A 21,456-nucleotide genomic window follows, 5' to 3' on the forward strand; every position below is an offset into this window, starting at 1 on the left:
TGTGAGATGTTCCATAACTTGATCGTTGAAGTTCAGATGTTAATTAGTCATGTCTTGCTCCTCATGCTCAAGTTCATGGAAATGGAAATTAACATTGCAGCGCTGAGTTTATGAATTATTTTAAAAGAAAAATCTCATGATTCGAAACGTTTGTGGAATTAAAGTCGTAACAAAGTTTTTTTAGATGAAAAGATTTCATTTGAAAAAACGATTTGAAATGACACTTATTATATCACATTTTTATTATATTATATTTACTTCATTTCGCAAATGATTGGATTTGAAATTCATCCAATAAATTTTCGTCCACTAATTAAATGTGTTTCAAGTTAACGTGTACATATATAGATAGAATATAATGCCATGATCAACCACCAAATTGAATCCTCGGTCAGAATGTAGAGCGTGGGAAGGATCTAAAATGTGTCTGTAATAAGTTCAATTTTATTTGAGAAGTAAATCCGACTATTCAAGACGACAAGTGTGAAATCTGTAATTGACAAATTTTTTAGTACAATTATTTACAAAGTACAGTTTCGAACAATCAATTACGTGTGACATGAATATTAATAAGTAAGGTTGTCGCGGTCAGCTGTCCATAGTTGATGCATCGTTTCTATTACTGTTTCTTGGGGTTTCCATCGGGGGGAGGGGTGTCACCAGGGAAGGGGATGTGTGTACGGGCAGAACTGGCACCTGACGGGTTTGGATTGTGTTTGGATGATATTAAATGGGTATGTACCGGATAACGGGCTTTAATAATATTCTATCCATATCCAACTTGTTTAGGCCTTTTTGAATCAACTTATTTTTATTTATCATATGTGATATCTCTTGTCTCATATGATAAAAATAATTAGAGACTTAAAATGAGTTTATAATGGACTACAATGAGCTTCTATAACAACTTGAGTTAATCATTTTCATAAAGCGATGACGAATACCAAATAGTTGCTATATGTGTCCATTGTGCAGCCACATGGGCGCTCGGGACGTGACATAATGGTATCAGAACCTGTCACCAGCAAGGAACACTGGGAAATAAGTGCTATGCGGGGCAAAGTGCTACGTGCATGGAATTCACGTCTTGAATCTGCGGGACAAAGTGCTGCATAATGAGAGCCACCTCTTGAACCTGTAGGGGCTACCTCTAGATTCTTGGCGCCGGAGGATCGAAGGGTCAGGCCGCGACGAGGACGTCGCGTTCTGAAGGAGGGTGATTGTGATACCTCTTGTCCTACGTGATAAAAATTAAAAATTAAAACGGGTTTATAATGGGCTACAGTTGACTTCTATAACAACTTGGTTTATCGTTTTTGTAAACGATGACGAATACGAAATATTTGCTATATAAACTTATTTTGCAGTCACGAAGACGTGAGCCCAAACTCGGGATGTGACATTTTCATCTTCTCTCGAAGAGTGTGTTTTCTGTGAGATTTGTGGATTGCATTATGCAATATTCAATTAATACTTTGTGATATTTATATGAAATTATTGGTTTCGTAGAATTGTTGCTTTGAATGTTTAGTTCAAAGTGTGATGTATACTTTGTTTGAATATTTTTTATTTGATTATTGTTATAATTGTGCAAGTTAAAATAGACATAAATGATGTCAATCTTTCGAAATTGAATGATACTTATATTTAATTAAAATTATTGATACGAAAAGAAAAAAATTATAATGAAATTATTTTTAGTAATAAATTTTTTTAAATTAAAAATTCATAATAATAACTTGATCAAAAAATATAATAATAATTATTATTAAATAATAATAATAATAAATATTAATACTTTAATAATTATTTTAAAATTAACTTATCACATAAGTACATTTACATTATTATTATTATTTTATTTGGTAAAATAACTATAATTTAATAAAATAATATAATAAATAAATATTTATTTTTTATTTTTATCATATGTTTATATATTGGTATTATTATCATTATTATTGATTTATTATTATTTTTATTTTAAATATTAATATTAGCATTTTAATTTTTTATTTTAAATAAAAGTAGTATTATTTTATTATTGTTAATATTTTTATTATTTATTATTATTATTATTATTATAAAAATAAAATAACTAAAATAATGATCATAATATATATTATTTGTTATTATCAACTATTATTTATTATTATTGTTGTCGTCGTCATTATAAATAATATATATTTAAATTAGTTAAATTAATAGAGTAAAATTTTTGTAAAACATATAAGAATTGAGAACGAGAATGGTAACTCTCATCTAAAATAGATGGAGTGACAATTCACATGAATATGTGAATAATAGTCATTCTCATTGATATGAACATTCACATTTCAATATCTTATTAAACAGGAGTACAAGGAATGAGACATGCTCTAATTATCTAACGGGTTTCATAGATAAAACCCGTTAACTTTGGACATGGGTCGAGATAGATATGGATTTCGATTTACACCGGTCGAGTCGGATATCTAGTATAATTTACTTTCGTGCTAACTAGGAAATCTCTTTAATGCTTTAAGCCAAAAAGTTCTTGGGATATATTGACCTAACATACACATAATCACATGCATATGTAAACGAGGGATGAATCCTCGAACACAACACACAAGTTTCTATAAAACGATTCAAGTCAAAATAATACCATTTTTGCCAACTTGTGATACTTACATAGTCGAAAACAAATCATATATATATATATATATATATATGTATTGTTTTCGAATGCAAAATTTCAAAATCACATTTTTAAATATTTGTAAACATTGATATAAATGCTTTTGGATTACGATACTTTTTTTCTCGTAACCCGATCATAAATTTCAAAACAGTAAAAATACAAATTTCAATTGAAGATCTCTATAACATATATAGGTCATATACATCTAATTTAAGCCACTGTTACCTCCAACAGCGCCAATCTTTATGTTTTGACTTGGTTTAATTTGGACAATTTTTTAAAAAAATTGTGCATGCATGACTTTTCCATATATTAAATTAGGAAAAAAAAATTCAACTAACTTATCCAATTTTCGACTTTCAAATTTTGGTTTTGATACATTAAATATTTATTCAATTTTTGACTATTTTTGTCCAATTGTTGACGTGACACCGAAAAGTCCTAGCACGATTTTGAAAATTATTGAATTTTCAGAAGCCACGACAAATAATTAGAGCTAAATAGCCAAAAATTAGAAGTTAGTCATCCAAAAAAAATATATTTGAAAGCTTAATCGACCAGAACTCAAAATTAGACAAGCTAGTGGACCAAAAAAATATATTTTTCCTATTAAAATTTTATTTTAAGTAAATAAGCACCACAATTATCAATATGAATTACTTCCTTTCTAAGTATTTCAAGGGTAAACTGATGGTCGCACAACTCGAGACCATATCTCAAACTTGAGACATTGATGTTTGTTAGGTACTCGGACACAAAAAATTATTTTTGAAAGGGTGCACATAACTCATTATTTTCCAACACAATTGATAACAAAACTTTATTTTAATACTCAAAGAAAGGTAGCCATCTGCATATATTGCATTAGGTCATGACTCATCCCCGTACGAAGATAGACGATCATAAAGTATCTTCGTCCATATATATCCAAAACTTTATCGCTGATGTTAAAATGATATAAAGCTGCTGAGGTGTTTTGTACATCTTTTCGAAATACTTTGGAGAAAGCCGGTTTGTTTTGCTGATCATGCATCGAAATCACACGTAAACTAAGTCGATAAACAGCCGCCCTCTATCCAATGAGTTTCTTTTTCTGCATCAGCATCTATTCGAAACTTGATCTCATCTTGCTGTAATTTTGATCATTTGTTTTTGTCATCCGCTAGCGAGAAAAGTTAATTTGGATCGTGTGGTACGCGTCTTTCGCCAGATGGTATCTTTACACTGCATTTTTTTGGTTTAATGGGCGGACACCTCACCCTCGAACTTCACTGGCTGATAATGAGTAATTAATTTGCTCTTTTTCAACCGCAAATAAGGTCGCTCTACAAATGAAGAATCGCTTTGATAAAAGAAAAACAATTGTTTGGTTTTGAATCCGTCTGCTTTATTTGATCACTACTTAGATTAGATATATCAAGAAACTGTATAAATAAAAGTGACTGCAGTCTTCATATCACCTAACTTAATATACGAGAGAAAAATTACAATGTCTGGCCTGAGCTTTTCGACTTGCCTCGTGATTTGGTTCTTGATTTCATCTGCAGTCGTAGGGGCTCGTCCCGTTAAGCATATAACTCTTGCAAGACGATCACTGGAGGTTCAATTTGGAGGGGAAAAGGAGATTAATCCTCATCGTTACATGAATGAATGGCCTGAAAGAGTGAGCCCTGGAGGACCGGATCCACACCATCATTTTATACGCGATTGACATATAATATCGAAGCATCGTATCAAGCTTTTCGTACTACTCCTTGACATGCAACCGAAGCTCTGAGTTACGTTCTTTCCAATCGTAAAATACAGTTTCATATCCAGTGACTCGTTCATCTTATATTTCATGTCGCATAATTTGGAAGTAAGAAAATTCAGGTGTTTATTTTTTAAAGTAGGTATGAGACACTTGGCAACAAAACATTATTGTATCAAACGATAAGATTTCGATCCCAATTAGAATGCAAAATGTTTGGGTGTTTATAATTGCCATTTTGAATTTGAGAAGCTCTTCGTAAGCACTAAAAATATTTATATTATTCGAAAGTTGTAACTGTGATATCTTTATCCCACATCTTAAAAATTAAACATTTAAAATGAGTTTATAATAGGCTACAATCGACTTCTATAGCAATTTGGGTTAATAATTTTCGTAAAAGCGAGGACGAATACGAAGTAATTGCTATAGGGGCACATTGTGTGCAGTCACGTAGCAACTTATAGTTTTTTGACGGTAAGTTTTGCTTCTTATGTTTTATATGTTTTTGCGTTGCATGTAAAATTTATACTATGTTGAACTTAATTTTCTTATTAATTATTATCATATTTTTTTTATTCTTTCACGGAAATATATGCTTATATTGTTGTACTTCAATAATCAAGCCACTAATTAATTAAAACTTCTCCATTTATGTCTTTCGAACTTTTCTTTTTTTAGGAGACGAAATACATATTTCTATTTTATTTTCTGTACGTGTAGTCTTACATATATGCTAGAAAACCATGCAACAGCATACACAATATTTGGATCAAAATAATCAAATGACTACTTTACAACTTGTATAAACAACATTGGGAAAATTACATTTTATGTAGTGTTTTTTCATTTTTTTCTATTTCTTTACGTTTTCGATCCATTTACGATTTGTAGTTAATTTTTTCGATTTTAGTTATCGTTCATCATAGTGATGATATGACATGAAAAATTGTTGATATTACGACATATACTACTTGTGTGTAGCACGTGACTCTAGTAAAAGAGGAATGAAAATCAAGAAGAAGTTAAATTTAGTGGACTAACATCATGAATTCACCAATAATAAGACATAAAATATAAAAACATGCAATTCACAACATCAAATATATGTTTCTCCCGATAAATACGTTAAAATCTCATATGATTTTAACTCGATTCCAACTACGTATAGATAGATACACAATTACATCAGATCACGCAGTACAACCAACAAGAAATATTATAAGTCGATAAAATATGGATTGGAATTCCACCAAAATTATTTAATCAAGAGTTGCATGTCATCTCTCCATTTTCCCCCGTTGACATATAATTAAATTTCAACTCAAGTATTGCGATGGTCACGGGTGGACAACCACACAAATAAATTATATCATTACAAAAGGAGTACAACTTTAATAAATAAATTATAAGAAACCATATTAATATATTAGTGGCTTGTTGGAAAGTGGGATTCTGCATGTGAGAAGCGGCTTTCACGATATTAATAAAATTGTCACGCCCATATTGGATAATCAAACAATTTGTTTATTGCTTTCATGCAATGCTCACATTATTATTCAAATCAATTGATCATTCGTATTACAATTCAAGCACACTATTCCCATAGCATTTAGATTAACCGAAACTTGATAAATCCAAATAAATTAATAATCGCTTTAATTTACGATTAGATTGGTTCATCATCGTCGTATTTTTCTTCTTAAACTTTATGATTTCTAGCAAATGACGCATAGAGCTTAAAGCCTTAATTAAGGTGATTGGTATGCTCAGACCTTTTGTAAATTTAAGTTCAGTTAGTACAACGTTGAACACTAAATATGAAAGTCATCTCCAGTTTTTTTCGGTTTTTTGTTTTGTTTTTATTAGAGAAAATTATTGTGCTTTTAGGCCTCCATCCCCACTAACAGATGATTTGCTTTTTAGCCCCTTTTATCCCGGTAACACTTTCGATATTATAAAAATATTCGACATAGTTTAATTCTTTGGTTAAGTAACAAAATTTAAAAAAAAATTATATGAAGATATTTGGGAAGGAGATAATTATGAATTTTAGGATTATATATATATATATATATATATATATAGTTAGCGTGTGTGGGTGTGTGTAAACCCTTCCTGTTGGATCGGTATGCCGTATGTGGTGGCTACACACAAAAACCGAGGGATAAGGGCATCTGTCTGGGGTACTATAAAACTGCCCAAACAAGAATACAAAAGGCCATTGTCTTTAAAATTGTTTGGCGGTCAAATTTGACGTGGCGATTCGAGTCTAATGCTAACGCCGGCCTCGTATTATATACCAATAATAATACCAACACCAATAGCAATATTATAACTGTGTAGAACTTAAAGTGTCCCTATGTTTTGTTTTGTCCTAATTGATTAAGACGAACTTAGTGAATACTGAAATCACCTACTTTATTTTATGACAATAATAATGATATAATGTGGATACAATGATTTTATTATATATATGTTGGGGTGTTATTTTTGTTGAGAAGACCAATTGAAACATGATTTTGAACTGCTATTATCACCAGCTAAAACTCTCGGTCTTATAATTGATATCAAAGCTAAGGTCACGAGTTCGGTTCTCATTAATTGCAAATAACGCAATTACCGAGAGAGATTGTAGGGTAAAATAATTGTCTATGTTGAATATAGCAATCGAAACGTAGCACATGAACTATCGTACAATTTAAAATATTTTAGTTATACCGCTGTCATATAATTTTATATATATGTGTGTGTGTGTGTGGAGAGAGTTATATTACGCTGCACATCAGTTGTGGAATACAAATATGGGGAACATGACGTGGTGCCCAGGGGCGGAGGCACAGTACTCTTTACCCGGGTTTTAGCTCGGGTGGTCCAAAAAAATTTATATGTAAATTTTTGTATAATTTTGGATAAATTTGATATTAGCTCGAATAGATCAATTTAAAATATTAAAAGATTTTAGAGTTTAAAATTCTAGTTCGGGTAGAATCGGATTCCTGACTCCGCCACCGGTATTGCCAACCTCAGCATTTTTTAGATTTTTTATTTTTTGTAATTTAACAAAACGGTCCTCCCCCAAATCGCATTAGAACAAATACTCACGCAAATTCTGCTCGCCTCCTAATTTTTGAAAATTTGAAAAACCCCACAAAATTAATCTTTTTTTATATCTCTGTTTCGTTGAAATTTTCCTAACTCGCAGGTAATTTTTTATTTCCTCTAATTTTGGTTCATTTGATGATAAACTCTGATATTTTGTGGTGACATTATCTTTGTAGCAATTCGTATGCCTTCTTCTAAGGGTTAGTTTAATTGGCATGATAATAGGGTGATTGATGAGTAATCACTCATCATCACAAGTTTGGTATAAGTATTGGTACTCCCAATTATCTTGTGGGCTATCACATGGCCCGTGTATGTTCCGCACTGTACACATTACATGGGAGATTAACTATCACATCTTGTCCAAGTGATTCTTTATACAACCCAAGGACAATAATATATAATTCTTGTTTTACCCTTTAATAACAAGTATGAACTAAATTTATACATGTGATTTAATAATATTTATGATAAGAATTCGAGATAAATATTAAAATATAAAAGTTTATGCAATAAAATATAATTGTACAATCTTAAAAATCGTCTTAATCCCAGCTTATTGATTTACTACTCAATATTTAATTTTTAATTATTTTTCAAATTATATAATTCAAATTAATAATAATAATAATAAATAAATAAATAAATAATAATATGTAAAATAATAATGCTAATAAATGAGAAAGTACAAATTAATATCAATAATAAAAAATTAAATAATGATAAAAAATTAATTAAATTAAATCAACGTAAAATCAACAAAATCATTATAAGTAATAAGAAATAATTATATAATAAATATTAAAAAGAAAAAAAGATAATAATGAATGATATTTAATGAATAGGTAATAAAATAATATTAAAAATAATAAGAATTAATCAAATATTTTTTAAAATTATTTATTTGTTTATTATTATTATTATTATTATTTTCTATTATTTATTTATTTTTTCTTTATGTTTATTATATTTAGGTAAGGTGATTATATACACATATTGAGGATATTTTGGTCATTTCAAGATAATACACAAAATTAATCCATAATTTTAAAATCATACCAAACATTATATATTTTATCCCACTGTATTATTTATCATCATCTCTCATTTTTTAATCACTCTAATTACTAATGCTTTAGTTATCCTATCCTACACACCAAACATAGCCTAATAGTTTAATCGAACAAACTTTCTATGGTGGTATTTTTTTAGAGCATTTAGCTGTCAAATGTTTAATTCTATATGATTTTGTGATGTTAACCCTTTTTTTCCTTTTTATTTGTGTTTTTTGGTTTGGATATGATAATGTCTTTGTGTAGTGATTTTACTTGTTGAAGGAAAGAAATGTAATCGATATGTTTTTATATTATTTTTTATGCTATCCAATGCGTATGTTTCATAGTACGTCAATTTTTTTATTTTTTTTAAATGCCAAGGTGGGCGCCACATCAGCATCGTACACATTGGTTTCCTGCAAGTGGTGTGCAGTGTAATATAACTATACATCATTGTGTGTATTTTGCATTTGGATGAATATTTTTAAATTTGAAAAATATGATATCAAGTAATTTGGTTCGAAATGATACACGTAGTTGGCTAAAATGCCAAATATTTTCAAAAAATTTATGCATCTATGATATCTATATATATAGTATTATATAATAGTTGCACACCTTGATATTACTATTTTGACATCACAAAATTTTTTGTTATTATTTTACCCCAAAATTTAACTTGCATCTCCTTTTAAGTTATATCTCAAACAACTAAATTATCCTCCTTTTTCTATAATTTTCCTATCCCCTTTCTCTCAAATTTTTTTTCTATATGATTAAAAATTAAAGAATTAAAGATCAAACTAAATACTTCGATCAAGTATGTGAAATTTAAACTTCATTTATACCACTATAGCTCATCAAACACTAAGGTTCCAAGTTTTGGACGAGGTCTCTAGTTTGAAACTCGGTTATCACAAATCCATCCATCGGCTCAAGGATTCATGCATACCAAATTCGATAAATCAAATCCAGCCAAGTAAATTAAGATTATAAATTCCGGCAAAAAATAGCGTACTCTTTCTTTTTCCTTTCTGAAACAAAAATTGTTCATGAGCATAAACAACAACTGGATATATATATAAGGCGACAAAAAGCCACATTTTTGCATTTAAATTTGTTAAGATCTAGATTTTATACTCCAAAATATGCTAAATCTTATCCCATTAAAACCGTTGGCCCCATTACCACCAAATCTTTTGATTTGTCCGACTAAGTTCTTTATCCATGTCGATTTAAGATTTGTCCTAGTTCGTACATCCCATATAAATAAACAAAAAGATGACTAGACAACAACTCGTAATCCAAATTTTATGCGTATTGAAAGATAAAATCATGTAGGAAACCAAAGAGTGTGTTGAGGCAAATAAAGCAATTCCATTTGTAATAAACAGACAAGAAATTATTGGAACTTAATGAACTGCCGACGCCAACAGTTTTCCTTGTATTTGTCATTCTGTAAAGATTTAAATTCTTGTAATTTTGCTGTCACACGCATACACACACACATGTATACACACATCACTATATAAATCATGGCCTATGTGGTACTGGATCTTACACTTAACCATAGATTCTAAGTAGATCATCCATAAATGGCTGCTTCATTTCCCACGAGATCAATCTCTATATTGATGTTGTTTGTTTTCATATTCTTGGCAAATTCTGGTGTTCTAATGGCGGCGAGTAACAATGGAAACATGCGAAAAGGAATCGATAGCAGGAAAATATTGCAGGAAATGAGGTTAAAATTTGGAAAGTCGTCGAAGCAAATGAACGGACGGCGGGTGATGGCAGGTATACGTAGAGAGGCACCTGAAGGACCAGATCCTCAACATCACTGAGAATTCAAGTATCATGCCGCACAATTTCTCGATGAGCCAATCAATCGATTTTGAATTCCTGAGATTGTTATATGTGTTCTGAAATATTTTACGAGACAAAGTGTTGTCACCTAAGTCAACTCTTTTGCACGAACGCCTGATTTTTGCACATTTACGTATCCATTGTTTGGACGCAAATCATGTTGTCTCTCTCAACTGTGATATATTTTGTGTTAAATCTATAAAATATTGCTTCTTTCACAACTTTTTTACATGATTCATATAACGACAATAAAATAAATATTATGTACATTAAAATTTATCTAAAAAAAATAAAAGAAAATAACGAGTTTTTTCCCTCCCATTTTGAAATATTAAGTGTCCTTTTCATTTTTTCCATTTGTTTATATTTATTTTAATGTGTGTAATATAGGATATTGGTGTCAAACAAACAATATTCGATGATGTCAGTGGCTTTTGACAAAAAAATCAAAACAAAAAAAATCAAATTAGTGGATGAAAAACAATCATTAACAAATTTTTGAACTAAAACTCAAAACACGCTAACTTATAAGATTAAAATTACTAATTTTTCAGATAAATATATTGGTAACATTTATGTCAGCTTTAGTTGACGAAACAACATAAATTAATGGGCAGTTGTGTTCTTAAAAAGAAATCGAGCCGGGGACATATATTTTTAAGCACATATATTTTATTTATCACGAGTAATTTGCTATGTGCAAATTTAGCCCATAATGTTGGCCGAAAGAATAAAGAAGCATATATTTCAAATTTGTGTTTAGGAAAAAAAATTTTATCGAAGAAATTTTGACCAATTCTCCCTTATTGTACTCCTTCGATGACCAATTATAAGCACTTTCAAAAGAGTAATTGTTACTTTTATATGGTTGCTGGATTGCATATGGATCTATGAGGTGATAATATCATAGACTTGATGAAATGGAAGACAAACTAAAAAATTAATTTTTTTTAAAAAAGAGATAAAACTAAATGAATTTTTTATTAAAAAAAAGGTTTAAAGGTGTGTTTGAATCGAGTTATTTAAAGTCAATTTCAAATCCTTAATTTTGAATCCAAACCAAATCTTAATTGTTTGGATAATTTTGATTATTTAGATTTGAATTAATCTATTATCAATTTAATGTGATAGTAATAATAATTATAAATAATTTCAAACACATTCATTTGAAATTTATTTAATATTTTAAATTCATTTTCAAATCAAATTTCTTCGTATGAATTAAATTTTTCATTAAGAATGCCATTAAAAAAATACCAAGTATTATACCGACGTTTAAGGAAAACATCAAGTAGGTCAAACATAAATCAATAGGAAATCTAATTTGAGATTATTATAATTTTACTGACATCAGATAGCAATTCTATCAGCCGAAATCTTTGTTAGAAATCCAAACGAGTCCGGAAAAATCCAATGGTTTAGCATCGGGTTGATTCTAATCTACCATTGTGTGATTCTCGTGGAAGCATATACTCGGAGGTGTCAAGATGGGTTCAGGTCGGATAAGCTTTGTCCCGCACAATCTAACCTTGCTTATAATTATTTTTTTCCTCTTTCTTGATATATCTCTTATATTTTTAGAAATTCTATATATTTAGTAAAAAGATCGTTCTACTTTTATGTTTGATAAAATTTCAAATTTCTAAATACAAATTTAACTATTTTTTAAACGTTAAAGATAAAAAGTCACGAGAAGGAAAAATAAGGCAAGAGTTTGGACCATGTTGTAACCACAACGGCCTAATTGCATGCAACCAGTTTTGGAAGCCCAATTTATTCGAAAAGTAGGGTTTCAGTGAAATAGTCTTAATGATACTGATCCATTCGATATATATTTGTGTGCAAAATAATATTTTTGATATAAAAATAATAATATTTTTTCATATATTGGGTTATATAGAAGATCTGTCCCACAAAATTGGCATGCGAAACGATTTGTATTATTCGATTTGGACTAAAACCGGGTTTAGACTCCACACGCACTATTGCTTTACTCTCCCCTCAATATGCAAACCCATGTTCTCCATGACTTGGGCCATATGTTTATAAATATTTATAAACGTTTTCATAATAAAAGTGTTTTTTATTAAAAAAATTATAAAAGTTTTTTTTAAGAATAAATATATGTTTTGATTACTATTATATTTAAAAAAACATTTTTAGAGTTGGAAAGGTGGTTGAATAACTTTTAAATAAACGTTTTTATAGTTAAAAATAATTAGAAGATGTTTGGACAATTATTCTATAAAAATATTTTAATTTTCGTTTAATCTGCGTTATTTTATTTCAGAAAAATCAAAACAAATATTTTTCAATTGTTTTTTAAAAACTATAATTGGAAAATATTTTTTTAAAAATATTTTTCAAAAACGTTTTACAAAAATTTTATTCAAACATATATTTAAATTTTTTTTGCTAATAAAACACTACAAATTTAAATTTAAATTACTTTTCGAAATGAAACTTTAATCTACTTAGTGATGTAATCGAGTTGAACCAAGCCGAATTCTTGAATGTTTGAGCTTGACTCATTTATAATCGAGTCGAGCTCGAGTTTTATTTAACGGATATATTCACGAGCTTATTCAAGCTTTTATCGAGTATAAACGAGTTTAATAAATATGAATTATACATTTAAATCTTAATTAAATTCATTAAAAATAAATTATATATTTAGAGAAAAATATAACATTATTATTAAAATTCGTAAATTTATTATAATAAATAAATTTAATATTTTTTTATATTTTATAAATAATGTGCAAAATCAATAATTCAAATACAAAAACTATGATTTTTTCATTTAAGAGGTGATTCATGAACTTACAAACGAACATGTTTATGAGCCAACAAGCCGAATATTGTAAAGCTTGAGTTTGGTTTGTTTAACTTTAAGAACCTCATTAAACGAGATCAAACGAACTTTTATCGAATCGAGTTTCGAATAGCTCACAAATAATTTAGTTCATTTACATCCCTAAATTTTATATATTCACAAATTCTACACGTACGTACACAAGCACAAAATAAATTTATTAAAATATAATTTTTTAAATCATATTTTTAATTTATTATGGCAAAAATTTGTGTGAGACGGTTTCACTGGTCGTATTTTGTTCGACGAATCTCTTATTTGGGTCATCCATGAAAAAATATTACTTTTTATGTTAAGAGTATTACTTTTTATTATGAATATCGGTGGGATTGACCCGTCTCACATATAAAGATTCATGAGATCGTCTCACAAGAGACCTACTCATTTATTATATAGAAGAAGTACTTTCTCCGATAATGATTAAAACAATTTTTCTAAGGGTTTGATTCAAAATATTAAATTATTTACATACGCTCATATCGAAGTGTCTCCTCGTATTTTCACTTGTGTGGATATATATTATAGTTTTTAGATCATGAATATCTAGATTTTTATCTAAAAAAATAATGTAAGACTTAATTAATTTAGAAAATTACATATTATTATTAAAATTATAATTTTCAAAATGTTTTTCACATGAAGAAAATAAAATCAAAGAGGGAAAATAATTTTTTTCTACTTACTTGTTCAATTTTGGGTTTCAATTTTTAAAATTTGTTTTGATGCATAAACTTTTAGGTTTTGGTTATTTGGTCCAAATTGTGATGTGACACCGAAAAATACTGATATGACATAAGAAAAATGCTCACATAATATCGAAAAATACTGACACGTTATAAAAAAATTTGACTTGTCAATAGTTATATCAAAATAGTTGTAAATTAAAAGTTAGTGTAACAAAATCGAATTCTGGAAACTTGATTGACTAAAATTCTAAATTAGACAAATTAGTGGACAAAAAAATTATTTTATCGAAAAAAAATATGTGGACCAGATGCCGAAATATTTGTTAATTTTCTAATCTAATATACACACGGACCCACCAAATTTTTTAAATATTTAATTGAATCGTAGCATAATATTTTTAAGAGTTTATGATAAAAAAATATTGATATATATAAGATCCATTAAATTTTTAGTTGATGTCATGTCTATTATTAAATGTCCACTTTTCAATGCACGTCTAGGTAATGTGCTAAATGTAGTTTGAATTTTTCGATGAGATTATATGGTTTCGGGACCACGAAATTTTGGGTTCTTCGGTTGTTTGTCCTGTTTTGGTCATGGCTCAATCAAAGTTTGGATTTTTTTCCATTTTTAGGGGAAAAGAAAAAGTCGTTTACAGAAAAATCTAAAAAAACCTAAATTTAATTTTTTTAAAAAAATTATATTACACCCAAAATTCTTTAAAGTGTCACTTAAAACCCTATCTGTCCATTTGAAATTTTAATTTATTTCCCTTTTCTTTTTATCTTCACCTTCCACATCTTTATCGTCTTTTTAAAGTTGATAAGATGATAGTATAAACACATTATTCTTACACTAAATCTAACGATCTAATTTTAATTCGATTATGTGAGATTCATATATTTTTATGAATTTCACGTATCCAAATCAATTTTGGACCATCGGATATTGCGTTAAAGTGCTATCATTATGTTAGCATGATTCATGAATTCAACCTCTTTTCAATAACTTGCTTGCTAAAATGGAAGCAAACGTGTTGTTCTCTGTTTGAATATTTGTATTTTAATTTTTCTATTTATTTAAAAATTTGATTGTTCTAATCCGTCCAAACACGACCCAAATCCTCCTTTCAGCTTAGTTTGGAAGTTGGATTGGAAAAGAAAGGGTGAGAAAAGAAGGGAATAAAAATGGTATTTTTATTTGGGAGTTGATGAGAGCAAAGAAAAGAAATCGATGTCTTAGTATTAAAATATCTTATCTCCTGGAATACAAGATTGTCCATCTTGTTTTGGCAAAAATTTACGTGAGACGATTTCACGGGTCGTATTTTGTAAAACGGATATCTTATTTGGATCATCAATGAAAAAATATTACTTTTTATACTAAGAGTATCACTTTTTATTGTGAATATCAGTATGGTTGACCCGTCTCACAGATAAAGATTCGTGAGATCGTCTCACAAGAGACTTACTCTTTTTTTTATATTATTATTATTATTATTATTATTATTATATTATTATTATTATTATTATTATTATTATTATTATTATCTATACACAAGATTATACTGCACCATCTCTTATTTTTATCATTTATGAGAAGGCCTTTTTACTGACGTAGTTATCATAAAAGTTTGAAAATATTTTCTGGGAGCTTGGTTTGATTATTCTTTTTATTAATTTTTAAAAATATATTGATTAAAAATATATAAATATAATTTGATTAAATAAAAATATATTGTCGATCGATAAAATATAATAAGGAGTTCATGATACTCTAATTGCCAACTGAAAAAATATCGTAGCCAGATTACAAAATATTCATGTGTTTTCCATGGATACAAAACATGTACTATTGAAGATTACATGCAACTTGAACACAGATATTAATTATTATGGATACAATGTCCTAAATTTATGCAACAGATGTGAACTATTAAACAGCTTCCAGGTTAGTGCTGCATTGAAATACATACTGCATGAACTCGTCTCTCGGACAACAAAGTATCACGCTTGCAACAACCTAAGACGTAAAACAGAAGAAAATTAAAGTTATTACCTACAATAAAAAAGGAAAATCGATAAATTAGTCCTATAAGTTTGCCACTTTTGGTTTTTGGTTCGTTATTTTTGCTATCTTTTATTTAGGTATGGTATTTTTCTATTATTCAGATATTTGGTCTTTTTTACTCAATTTTCACCACGGTTGCTAACTTGACATTTTTTCTTTGCGACTTATAAACTTTAAATTATGGGTTTTTTCACATCACACTTAATGTGGGATATAACATAATCATCACACCTTCTCTCCCACATATCCATCGGCATGCATAAAATTTTATTTAGAGGAAGCAAATCCATAATATTCTTTCAAAAAATCTCTAAATTTCTAAGAAGAATAAAAGTTATTTTACACGAGATTACGACGTCATCTGTTTCTGAAAGATGGATATTGTTATGTAAAGATGGAAAAAGAGCACAAATGAGGGTTTCTTGGGAAAGTGATAATCTAGGTCGAAGGTTCCATGGCTGGCGAAATTGGATAGTGAGTAACTTGTTTTTAAATTCTTTTATAGTCTTGTACTAATTTGTCTGGTGAAAACTGTTACTTTCTATGACATAATGATATGTGTGATTATTTCTCATGGGAAGATTCACCAATGTGTCTAACTATAATTTTTTGACTTGAAATGGAAATTGGTTGTGCTGAAAGTTTACAAAAAAGAAACAAAAAAAGAGAATAAAAATTTGAATTTCTTGCTTGCTGGATCATGACTGATTTACTGGATAATTTCTTAGATAAAGATTAGACGCAATTAAAATCCATATTTCTTGTAAAATAATTTCTCTTATCTAAAAAAATTGGAGATTTTGTAAGAGCAAAAGAGAGACTTGTTTTCCCTCCATGTAAATGTCGATGGATATAGGAGGGAAGATGTACTCACTTTCTCTCCAATAAAAGCTGAAGTATAAGTTAAATTCCATAATATGTGTGATCTGTCAAAACTTACGATTCAAAGTTTATATGTAACTAAGACTGTGTTGAAAATTAGGTAAAAATGACCAAATGTCTGAATAATGAAAATATATTAAAATAAACCAAAAATGTCAAATATATCGGATCAAAAATCAAAAGTTGCGAACTTACCGATTTATCAATTTTCTCTAATTATTAATTGCAACTGATCAAGATTCAAGAATCCCAAATTGGGCCAAATGCAGCAATCCCGTTAGCCTTGCATGCATCAACTATGTCCCTGCTTCCCTCTGGATTACTGGTCACCAGGACCACCTCTGCCCCCCAAATCCTCGCCGTATCAACACTCAATTGCGAGATGTTAGGGCGGCCAAGCACCGCCGTGTCGTGTACAATAACCTTCTCTTTTGGGTGTCCACTCATCCATTCTTTAATCTCCTTCCCGAAATTTTGTTCCACGTTTTTCGTCACCCACAGTACGCAAACGTCAGCCTTGCATGGCTGAATAAGAAATGAAAGAAACACGCAGATTCCGGAACCCGTGGCAACTAAAAGAACCCTACTGTACATATTTGTTAAATAGGGTAACCCCACGAAATGCACCTGTCGAACCCACAGGTGAGTCGGCGGATTTGAGACTAGAGATTTTGTGTAGTCGCCGACTGCTCCGGCAAGCATCATGTGTTCTTTTTTATTATCTGAGATTATCCCAAATGCGTGCCATTCCGAGAAGGGAGATGGGCTGATCCTGCCTAATAATCCAGCTTTAACGCCACCGTCGAATTTGATTATCGAGGCGTGGCTAGATGGGGAAGAAACCCAAACTGGTACACGTCTTACAGTTATCCATGGGACGATGGTTAAACAAGTGATAGCAAAAGTGAACCAAAATTCCTGGCTTTTCATCAATCTGGACCCGAGATCATCACGGTAGGATTTGGTTCCAGGGTCATAAGAAATTGTGAGGATGACAAATAGCCACAGGAGGACTAGAGAAGTCCAACCGGCAAATCGGTGAGTTCGCTCAAACACGTTGTGATGGAGGTGGCGGACGAGGGGGAACGCTGCCAGAGCAGACATGCATAGAAGTGTAAGAATGGCGAATGAGACGCAAATGATTTCTGGGGACGTGTTTTCCCTGTCTCTGAGAGTGAGAACTAATGCATAAATCAGCCATGCAATTGAGGAAACTCCACAGCTACTGTGTATTCCTCCAACAGATTGTAGTAAAGAAGTGGTAATAGTCTTGATTCGCAAAGGAACAAAAGGCCACCCTAGAACGTTAACTGCCAGCCAAAATACAATCCTCAAAAACGCTTCGCTCCGGCATAGAATCAAAGCAAATATATTGGCAACCGAGAATAAAGCAGCCCTGCTTCTTGCATATGGGAATTTACCAGTGGCTGCAAGAACAAGGCCTGTGATATTCAGAACCAAGCAAACGACAAAAAGCTGTTTGTATACAGTGAAAAGCCCTTGATCAAGAAGCATAACACTGAGCCTCGTATTCGGCGCCTGTTTCTTGGCAGCAGCTTCGGATTTCGGCGGATGTTTCTCCCGTTTGCTGAAGGTTGGTGGAAGAGGAAGCGGCTCCTGCACTACTTTCTCTTCTTCGTGGCCTTCCTCAATATCAACAAGTGTGTCAACATCTTCATCGTCCTCATCTTCGAGATCACAAAAATGGCTGCTTGTTCGGCTTATGGACCTCTCTATGATATGTGGGGATGGAAAAACTACAGACAAATTCCCCCATGGAAGCCGAGATCTGCGACTACTGCTGTTGTGTGGTAGGTTTGTGGGCGGAGCAGGAATGGCATAAATCTGCATGGGGTTTAATTTCGAAAGCCACGCCTCTGCAGCTCGAGAAACGACCATATGTTTCAACGCTTTCCATTCACCAGCAAAGATTTTGTCAGGGATATTCTCGAAGAGAAGAAAGGAAAGGAAGGGTTTTGTTTTGCTGTGTTCTTGACTCTGGAGGAGGTCTCAGATTTATAAGCTGGTGGCATCCATCACTAGGGTTTTTTTTTATTTAATAATATCAATCAATACGTAATTTGACTTAATCGTAATTAATGCGAGTTGCGGCTCTAAGTATTCTTTTAAAAAAACAAAAAGAAGAGAAAAATTCTAACCTGAAGAGAACGTAATTTTGTGGGGTTCATTTGACATTTCTATGATAGTTGCGAGAGAGTGACTGACTGGATGAATGTTACTGGTGTCCAGACAACTTCCATTTGAATACTTTGTACTATTCGGATTTGAATCTTCTGACTGATTTGAAAAGATAACATTTGATGCTATGTATTTTTTACACGAGATGATCACGTGATCATCTTATGAAATCATATTATATGAGATAAATTTAAAAAATTGTCAAATTAAACGAGATGATAATGTGATCATCTTGTGTAAAAAGTGCACAGCACTTGATGTTGTGTTTTCAACACAGTAGAGGATCCAAATCCGTACTATTCATGAATAAATTTTTAAATAATTGAAAGTTCAAAATTTGAATTCCCGAAATTATAACCGAACAAATTTAGGAAAGAATAAGTTTTTCCCCCATTAACTTATTCAATTTTTTGTTTTGATTATCTAATATTTCCAATTTTAGTTTTGATACACTATCTTTTAATTTTCATTCATTTTGGTCTAATTACTTACGTGACATATGACAAGTCGATAATATAATGTGCTACATCATAATTTTTCGATGTCACTTCAACATTTCTGGTGTCATGTCAAATTTTCCGCATGTCATTTCAGCACCCCATCGAAATATAAGTGAAATCCAAAAAAAAAAATTATGCATCAAAATCAAACATCAAAACTTAGTGGACTAAAATATAAAATAGCGAAATTCACGGACCAAGTTTTTTCCCCATTATTTCTTTTGATAAGCATTAGTAAAAGTAATTTATATTATAATAATATCAGCATAAACTACATATTATATCGTATAATTTTTCAAAATCAGGTTAAGTTCACACAGTCGGGAAAAAAATTCTTGAACTATTTTCTCAAAAAGCTTCATTTATGGGATATGTCACAAACTAACAATGGATCGATAAGTTAACACACCCTGCCCTGTATGTATATGCAGAAGATGAGGAGATTATAGGATTATATATTCAGATTCAATATATTTGAAGAGTTATATACCATTGATTATAGTTTTTGATTAAAAAAACGTCAATATTTTGTATAAAAAATAATTTAATATTTTTATAGATTATGCGTTGTTCTACGTTACAAAAATTTTGGAACTTTTGTTCTCTATTTCTTATTCCGAAATTTTTTTATTTTAAAGCTATAACTTATTACTGTTAATTTAAATAATAATTTTATATTTTTATCGATGTTCTCACTTGCAAACTATAAATAAAAAAAATTTACATATGTCTGGGTTTGTATTATTTACCTGCAAGTTTCTTTTATTAGTTTCGTCATTTTGGATACAATCCATATTCCTAGGTCCACTACTGAATCATATTTACAATTTTGGTATCTATATTGACGAAATTGAGTTAGTCTTGTATCTTTCAATTTTTTACTATTTTATACATTTTTCATGGTGAGTACGGATGTCGCACTGCGTATGTAAGGATTATATATGTTAACATCATGTCGGAAAAATGACCAAAATTGTGAATAAAATCGAAACTGTATAATATAAATGATCAACATCGTAAAGAGACAAATAAACACCGGACCAAAATCGAAAATTTCCCTAAATAATATAACAAATTCTAATTTACATAATTTAAAATATTAATTTAATTTATACGAAAAATTATCTATATATGAATGATTCAGGATTTAAGTTCGTGAATACATTAAAGTAATTCGTCCTACACGGCATGGAAATTAAGATTGATTTCAGATGGTACAATATCCAAAGTCATAAGATAAAACTGAACTATCTATTCAATGAGGTTAGAATTTTCTTTTGGAATAGAATTAAACAGCACTTGTGGTCTAAATACATTCGGATTCCAAATACCTCGTGGACCAGTTATCTTGAGCAGCTTGAAAGAGTTGAATAATGGAATTGGTAAAATACTTGATGGACCACTTTAAGTGACGGGTCATCCACTCATCCTGGCCGGTTCCTCGACTGGCTTCGTGTCTTTTTTTTTTTTTTTTTTGAAGTACGTATATATATATATATATATATATATATATGTATGTATGTATGTATGTATATGCAGTCAATACTGTGTGGAAAATCGTGCTTCACCCGTAACCTTGACTTTCTTTATAACCAACAACTTTCTTCTTTCAAAATTTTGTCAAGTATAAAGACACGATGGAATTTATGGGAATTTAGCACCTCTTTGAAAATCCCCCAAAAAAAAAAACACATAACCCCTTATGTGAAATTAATAATATTTGAAATCTTGTATTTTTTGAAAATCAGGGTAAAAACCCTGAAAATGGGGCAAATGACCCTTAT

General features: G+C 30.2%; 1 protein-coding gene across 1 annotated transcript; it reads right to left on the reverse strand.

Moving 5' to 3' along the window:
- Positions 1 to 15,812: 15,812 nt before the first annotated feature.
- Positions 15,813 to 18,946, reverse strand: LOC142522551 (adenylate-forming reductase 03009). The gene is given in 3 exon segments (XM_075626000.1): positions 15,813 to 16,043; positions 17,169 to 18,816; positions 18,818 to 18,946. Coding segments are annotated over 2 exon segments (1,677 nt in total). The 5' UTR covers positions 18,892 to 18,946; the 3' UTR covers positions 15,813 to 16,043; positions 17,169 to 17,213.
- Positions 18,947 to 21,456: the final 2,510 nt, after the last annotated feature.

This window comes from Primulina tabacum, chromosome 13 (genome assembly GCF_025594145.1).
Source record: "Primulina tabacum isolate GXHZ01 chromosome 13, ASM2559414v2, whole genome shotgun sequence".
NCBI classification, from domain to species: Eukaryota; Viridiplantae; Streptophyta; class Magnoliopsida; order Lamiales; family Gesneriaceae; genus Primulina; species Primulina tabacum.